Source organism: Orycteropus afer, unplaced genomic scaffold (genome assembly GCF_000298275.1).
Source record: "Orycteropus afer afer isolate SDZICR_OR568_19922 unplaced genomic scaffold, OryAfe1.0 scaffold00751, whole genome shotgun sequence".
Classification (NCBI taxonomy): Eukaryota; Metazoa; Chordata; class Mammalia; order Tubulidentata; family Orycteropodidae; genus Orycteropus; species Orycteropus afer.
The window spans coordinates 320397-328743 of record NW_006922338.1 but is presented as its reverse complement, the minus strand read 5'-3'; the positions used below and the strand labels follow the sequence as shown (position 1 = coordinate 328743).

Sequence of the window (8347 nt, the reverse complement as noted above, 5' to 3'; positions counted from 1 at the left end):
AAAAAAAAAAAAAAGAAAAAGATTAGGATTTACTGATCAGCAATAAAATACCCATCTGAAGTTGTTAAAATAAAAAAAAAAAGATTCATTTATTTGATAAATTTTTTTCATGATGATATTCTGATCTATTTAATAAAGACAAATTTCTGCTGATAAAAAAAAAAAAGAATTTCTTAAAGTTACTTAAATTAGATACTAATGAAAACACAACATAATTCTTGGCTTCCAGAATTATAACACACTGCAGTCAGTCAACTCTGAATCACAGCATCCCTGGAAGACAGAGAACTCCCCCAAAGAGTTTTCAAGGCTATCAATCTTTACGGGAAAGATTGCCTCATCTCTCTCCCACGGAGTGGCTGGTGGGTTCAAACCATCACCTTACGGCTGGCAGCCAAACTCCTTAACCACTAAACCACCAGAGCTCCCTTCCAGAACTACAGGTATTTTCTAATAAGCAATTTTCCAAAGTACAAGTGAAAATCAACAGTCCAGCTTCAATAAGCATTTTCACGTGTTAATTCAATGTTCTATAAAGCTCTACCATCTGCTAGAGTTTCTTCGTGTGGTGAAGTGAGTTCCTTTACGTGACAAGAAAAACAGCTTGACAGATTTCCCCCCTAAGCTTTGAAGAATTACTTTTGCCCTAGTTTTCTACCCCAGAGGCTTTGTTACATTTGTCCGGGATGGCTGACTGTGGTAGTTTAGGCTGTTGTCAACTTGGCTGGGCCCGGGTGAGTAGCTGAGTAGCTGAATATAGTTATTCCCCATGGTGAGTTTGACAATCAATTCCATGGTGGAATCTACTAGAGCAGCTGCTTTAGGGATGTGGTCTGCTTCCAGTGTGTAAGAAGCAGCTTTGAGGAAGGTCTCTAGCTTTTTGGCACACTTGAGCCCTGCATGTAGCCAAGTCATTGTTCAGCAGCCTGCCATGCCCTGCCAATCTCGGGACTTGAATCAATGGCCTGCTGTGTGGTTTGGTAATATCGGGACTGTGCCTTTTTACTTGTCAACCTTGGGTTTGGCAGCCTCAGCAGCCAGCAGCTGCCTGAGTGAAGAAAAGCTTCCAGCTTCAGTGGGCCAGGAGCAGGAAGCAGAGCTGAAGAAGCCCAAAGGGATTTCACCCAGCCCCTAGAGCCTGGCTTTGAACTCAGACTTCTAGCCTCCAAAATTGTAAGAGAATAAACTCCTGTTAGTTCAAGCCACCCATTTGTAGTATAATTCCCGTCAGAGCAGCACTAGGTAACCAGAACACTGACGTTTCCAGGATAAGCTGTAACCAACTTGTGGTTTGATTTTTGTCTGGTCCTGGGCTGCTGCCTGTCCTGTGATTGGTATCCACCTTTCAGGGACTGGTCAACAGACTATGTAAATGAAGTATCTGTGGCCCACTGTGTTAGACTGGGTTCTCTAGAAAAACAAAACTGGAGGCATTTCCCGACTCTCACAGCCGCAGGAGCTGAGGAGCTCAAGGTCGGCAGGCAGCATACGGGCTGATGACTCCAACGAATGATGAATCCAAGATCTCCAGGCCGAATGGTGGATTGTTCGCTCACAGACAGTTGTAGGCAGCACAATAGAATTCCGATCCACAGAAGAGTGTCTCTTTTCCCAGGATATCCATAAATATATTGGAAGCAGGCCACACCCTTAGGGAAACTCCCCTTCAACAAACTGGCTGCTCAAAACATATTCATCTGATCCCATCATGGGAATAACCACATCGCAACTGCTTAAACCACACAGAATTGTGGTCCAGCTAAGTTGACACACAGCTCCAATTATCACACCCATCAAGAGGCAACTGGTCAATTCTAGTCTTTAGTGCAAGGGCCATGTCTTGAAATTAACAAGAAGCTTATGTATAAAAGCAGCCAACCCCATAGAGGTTTTTCAGACAAAAAGAATCAGGAGGAGAAGGAGAAGGAAGAAAGAAGAGACATGAGAGGAGGTAAGAACCTGCTATAAAAGCCTGGTGGAACCACTGAGACTATGGCCCCTAGCTGTCCTTCAGGTCTGGAATTGAACTCACACCTGTGGCTTCCAGCCAAGTAAAAGACAGGCATAGGAGTTGAACATTTACCTGAGGTAAATACACTCCTTGGAGAGAACAATCATGGGAGAAAGAAGGGATGTTTACGCACAAGGAGACAGCTCAGGGGGGTGGGGTACATGGAGGGATGGACACAGGGAAGAGGTGACTGTCAGGAGGAAGTTTGGATGGGAGCTATTGCACTGTGGTGAATTGTGATCAATGTCATGAGACAAAGTGTATGGAAAGTGAATTTGCTCTGTAAAGTGTCACATCCTCCCCCCCCCCAAAAAAAAGAATTCACATTTACTGGGGAAAAAGAAAAAAAAAACGAACTTCCTATAAGAGCTGGAATACAGGTCAAGGGCTTTAACACTGAGAGGCCCCAAAGCAGCCCTCTTGCAGAGTCACTGGGGACGGATGGCAGGGCCAACTGAGAGGACACCCTGACCAAAAGGTGCTGGGAGAGCTGCCTTGCACTGAAGGGAGATTTTGCCTACATCCTTCTTGATCCTGATCCTGAGTTGTAGCTTATTCCTTAATAAACCATTTAACTGTGAGCATGGTTCGTGAGTTCCATATGGCCACTGCAATGGATTATCAACACCAGAAGAGAAGCAGAGTGTTGTGGGAGGGACAGCTGGTGTGTGAATTGGTAAAAAGGTTGCAGAGTGAAGGTATGTCTGATCTCCATCTCACAGGGATCAGCTTTGGGCTGAGGGTGATTCTCATCCTCCCTGAAGTTAGGTTCTGACGGTCCTACTCATACCATTCTACACTTAGATGTATTTTGTATTTTGATACAAAACCCCAATTGAGGCCCCTAGTTACCCTTCAGGTCTGGAACATAACTCATTGCTGTGGCTGCCAGCCAAAACACAGACAGGCATATGAGCTGAACATTTACATCAGGTAGATACACTCCTTGGAGCGGTCAATCATGGGAGAACAGAAACGCAGCGTTTGCACAGGGAGACGGCTCAGAGGGCAGGAGTGCATGGGAGGGAAGGACACAGGGAAGAGGTGGTTATGGGGAGCAAGTGGGAGGAGAGCTCTTATACTGTGGGGAATTGTAGTCAATGTCATGAGACATTCTATGAACTGTGTGTATGGAAAATGAATTTGCTCTGTAAATTTTCACCCAAATCACAATAAAAATTAAAAAAAAAAAAACTCCAGTTGAGTCAAACTAAAACATGTAAATATTTCACCTTTATAGTTTACTTACTTTTCTTACTTCTAAAGATTGTAATTATAATTAGTTTCTTTATTGGATTCGCTTTTGTACTATTTGACATGTGTACTGTGCGCTTGTGCAGGTATTACTTCGAAAAATAGAGTAAAATTAGTAACAAAATACAAAATTTGGTAACTACCCTAAATAAAACCAACCTTATTGCTATCACACTCATTCCTATACAATGATCTCCCCCAACACACATACATAAACACATACATATCTCCCAAACACCCCCCACTTAAAATTATCTTTTTATACTACTGCCAAGTGTTTTCACACACATAATTTGTACATAGTTATAACCGCATACGTACAATGTTGTTCACCACTCTGTTCTTCATATCATGAGTGCTAATGTAAGTCACTTTGAAAGCTTTGTGATTACCAGTTTTAAGGGTTACATAATTGCATGTTACTGTGGTTGTGAGTCAGCCCCCAACTCATGGTAACTCCACACATGACAACAAAACACTGCTGCCCCTACACCTAATATTTAGATTAAATACTCACACAGAGTTTCCAGAACTTAAACAGTGTTTGGAAGGGAAGCAATTCATAAACCCAGTGCCCTTTACAACCTTTCAGTACAGCCTAGACAGAAGGAAGTCCTTCCTACATGGTAGACCTAACAATTCTGTGTCTCTTGAGGGATAAGTAAACCTTAGGCTTCCGCTGAAGTACCTATACACCTGCTATCAGAGACATTCAAGTTAAAAAATCTTGGACCTACAGGGACGATCAAAGCAAAAGATATGAATTATATAATTTTCATTCCATGAAGTAAATATTCCATATATTTTAATTTACATACACACATTCTGTAGGAAAACACCAACATGGTTACAGTCCTTATTTCTGGATGGTGGGGTTGTAAGTGACTCTTGGCTCTCTTCTTTTCTTACTGTATCATCTAGTTTTGTTTTATCAAAGCCAAGAACATCTACTGTAAAAATAATTAAGCTTTGACCCAGCATGATCTCAATTGTGTCATCTTATACATGGCCATGTGTGTATATGCAACAGAAACTCAGAAGGAAGTGTATTAAAATACTAATGCTATTTTTTACAGGACAGTGAGATTACTAGTCATTTTAGATTTTATACCACTCTGTTTCTTACGGTTTTTAAAGTAATGAGCATGTTACTTTTATAATAAGAAAAAAGCTTTTCCTAAGACACTCACAAAACTGCCTGCAATCATAACCCAGAAAAGAACTCACCTGCCTTCTAGCAATTCAACCAACACACAGACCAGTCTGTGTACACACCGACTCAGTGGTAGGTATGTACACACACACACACACACACACACCCCTAACACACATGCCACTTCCACACACATACTCCCACTCGCATACCCTCTCTCCCTCCCATACGCCAGCTCCCCCACACACCATGTACACCAGCTCCCCATGTACACCGACTCTCTCTCTCACACACACCCCATTTCAAGGCTAGAACAGAGACAAGAAAGGGCTTTGAAACAACTCAACCGCACAGCCCAACGTCCCAGGGCCTCCACATACCCCCAGGGGAGGTGTACAAATGAAAAGCGGGGGACCTTCTGAGTGTCAACACCTCCTATAGCTGTCACCTCTATAAGTACTGACGAGGACAGACGCTGACTACCAGGGGAATGAAGGGCATTCAGTGCCTCAACACACAAATGCTTAAACCAGCATGATAATGAAAGGTGAAGGCATGCTCTAAGACTATACTTAATTCCTTCAAAACAGAAAACAAAAAGAAACCAAGCCTTTCTCACAACATTCTTATACTAATTTCACAGTTCCTGCTTTATGATAGGTTGGTGATGACAACCAAAGCATCCGTCCTCTCAGCAGGAAGAGGTCATGTCACAAGGAATCTTCAGAAACGCTCAGGGCCTTGCCCTAACTTTCCCAGAGTCACAGCTAACACCTGGCCATATCTGACTATAGATTCCTGCTCCAAGAAGACACAACCAAAGAGCTGCCCTATCATCTCTCTCCTCTCATCTGTCACCTCCTGCTAACACTGTTCCATTACCCCACACCTCATCCAGATGAGGTAATAAAATCCACACACACCATGACACTGCTAAAGAAAGAGGGACACAAAAGCCATCTGTGTTATAAATGGAAACTGCCTCTATTAAAAATTCAGATAATACACTTACATAATTCAGAACGTTACCTTCATAAACAGACTCCATCGACGATGCCGAACATGCTACCTCTGAAAATCTGACATATCAAGATAACGTAATTGCTTCATCAAGGACAGGAATGTGACTGGCCTAAGAGTCTCCTGCACGCAATGTTTTGAAATCCCAAGGCGGAAAGTACAAAAACCTAAGGTCTTTACTGCTGTTTTATCTGAACTGTTCCTAGGGTTTGAAAACAGTCATGAACGCTAAGAAAAGAATCCTTATCTTTTTAGAGAAATATACTGACGCATTTCTGGATGAAATGACCTCGTGTCAGTAATTTGCTTCAAAGATAATCTGGGGGGCAGGCGGGTGAGCTGACAGATTAAATGAGTGGGCTAAAGGTGGCTCTGGGTTCATGGAGCTAGTCTCCACCTCTATAGTTGAGATTTTCCATTGAAGAAGAATGTAAAAATCATCATGAAGCAGATTCTCAAACTCCCTCACAGTAAGAGTACTTCATAAAGAACATGCTCCTCCATCACGTACTCACCAGACTAACGAAAAAGAAGCCTCAATCACAACGATGGCCACCAGCACCACCCCTGCTGCCACTAAATCGGTCAGAACTCACAGCGCCCCTAGAGGACAGAGTAGAACTGCCACAGAGGGTCTCCAAGGCTGTCAATCTTTTGGGAAGAAGACCACTGCATCTTTCTCCCGTGATGCAACTGGTGGGTTCAAACCACCGACTTTTAACCACTCCCCCACCAGGGCTAGTAAGCCTTAAACAGACACAAAACCCAACCTGTCATTGCCCTGCTGGTACTGACTCTGAAATGGTAACTCAGGCGGCTCAGAGAAGCCAAGCACTCCCCTCCACCCCCAGGACCAGTTTCAGTGAGGAAAGTCCCGAAGCCAGCATCCGCATCTCTTCTACACCCCTTCTCCCTGAGCAGCCTGAGGAGCAGACCGAAGGAACAACGCCACAGAAGCTCTCCTGCACTCTCCCACCTCCCCAAACCCTGAGTCATCTGCCTCAAACACCAGCACAAGCTGCCAGACCAAAGAAGCAAAGACCCGTTTCTATTCTGTAGTGACAAGGAAGCTCGGCCCCAAGAGCCACCCAACGCTTTCCCCACCATGATCAGTGAAGAAGGTTACAACAAGACGTGTTTCTCAGACGAAGAGAATGTTGTGGAAGTCATAAGATAAAGCTTTGCAGAGAGATTTCTGAGAAACTAAGTTAAACACAAGAAGCAGAAACTATGTAAGAAGGTGTAAAAGTGAAAAGACCTGGTTGTAGACCCAGTTCTGGCACGGACTAGTTAGACAGGTTGGGAAAATGACTTAACCTCTCTGACCTTCCGGTTTCTTATCTGTGAAGGAGACGGCTCCTGCTCGCCTACTTGCCTACTTACCACCTCCGAGTTGTGCTGAGGATCCTGCGAAACTGTACAAGCACGTCAAACCAGGTAAGGCAGAGGAGGACAATGTGATGCTTTCCTAAAGCCTTCAACTGGTGCAGGGAAGCAAGGGGATGTGTTTGGAGAAAGAAGGCCCATCACGGTAGTAAAGCCACCAAGGATGCCCAAGATGCTCCCGGGACCAGAGGCGAGAATGCAGACCCACAGCCACAATGCACATTAAACACACAGGAAGCTGTCGGTCAGATAGCTCTTTAGCCCTTGGAGTGAGAGATGGGAGACCTGCTGAGAAGCAGCTCGGAAGGCACCCACATGCTCCGGAAACGAACAGACAAGATGAGACGAAAGCAGATGCTCACACATCGTCCTGGACTGTCACTCAACAAGCAGCCCTGCTCAGCAGGGACTCAATGGCTCCTCAGGACTCCTCGTAAAGGTTACCAGCACAGTGTCAGTTTTTACCTCTCTTCTTACAGGGCCTCTTGGCTCAGACACACATATGTACTTGAACACCCACTTAACGTATGTCTGTCTATCTGAGAAGGCAGTAAAATAGGAAAACTGGCAGTGTGCACATCAGGACCTTCCCACCACGTTCAACGTTCAGAAGCGCACTAGGGTGACCGACCGGCTAACCCCCGAGTGACTAGCAGAGCACATGCCCCCAAGCTGCAGCTCTGTTGGTGCCCTGCCTAAAGCACCAGGAGCTAAAGGTCGGCTCGAACCCATCAGCCATTCTGCAGGAGAAAGATGAGGCGGCGCTTCCATAAAGACCCACAGCCTTGGAGATCCCGGGGAGCAGTTCCATCCTGCCCCATACACTCAGCGGCACTGGGCAGCCTTTGGGTTTTCAAACTTTCCCAGGCGCCGAGACTCTCGGGAGGCCTGATGTGCAGGCCCAGCACGGGGGTCTCCGGGCGCGGCTACATCCCCTGCGCTCTGCCATCACCCTCGGCCGCCTCCTCCACGCGTGGGGGCCCTGCTGGCGCTCGACCGCCTCCCCGCATGGCTGCAGGCTCCGTCCCTGCCGTCCTCACCCACGGAAGGTCCAGGGGGGAAACCCGCACTCAGAGGGCCTTCCACAGGCACCCACCGGCCCCGAGCACCAAGAGCCCAGCCAGCACCGCACTGCTCGGCCCGGTGCCTGCTCCGCCCGGTGCCTGCGCGGCCCGGGGTGCAGCCCGGCCGAACCCCGACCACCAGGGGACACCTCCAGAAGGCGGCCCGGGGGCGCGGGGGCCCGGGCTCAGCCCAGGAGCAGCTGGGGGACGGAGCCCTGGGAACAAACAGCCCGGAGGGCCAGCAGGGTCGCACCCGGCCTCGGCCTCAGCAGGACCCTCGGGGACGGCGGCGCGGCGCTCACCTGCTCGGCCCCGTACGCGGTGGCGAACTGCTCGAAGTCCTCGACGCGCACCAAGCCGTCCCCGTCGCCGTCCAGGGCCTCGAACACGGCCCGCAGGCGGGGCCGGTCCTCCGCTGCCCGCTCGCCCGCGGCGCTGGGGACGCAGCCTGGGTCCGGA

The 8347-nt window shown here is 47.2% G+C and overlaps 2 protein-coding genes across 2 annotated transcripts in view; both read right to left on the bottom strand.

Annotated features, from left to right (window-relative positions):
- RAB11FIP3 (RAB11 family interacting protein 3) overlaps positions 1–8286 on the bottom strand; it is a 69789-nt gene extending 61503 nt beyond the window's left edge. The window contains exon 1 of the mRNA XM_042783219.1: positions 8191–8286. The gene's annotated coding sequence lies outside the window, so the exon portion shown is untranslated. The remainder of the gene's footprint in view (positions 1–8190) is intronic.
- Positions 8074–8347, bottom strand: part of DECR2 (2,4-dienoyl-CoA reductase 2) — a 17976-nt gene continuing 17702 nt past the window's right edge. The window contains exon 12 of the mRNA XM_007957479.2: positions 8074–8336. Within this exon, the coding sequence (XP_007955670.2) occupies positions 8074–8336 (263 nt within the window). The remainder of the gene's footprint in view (positions 8337–8347) is intronic.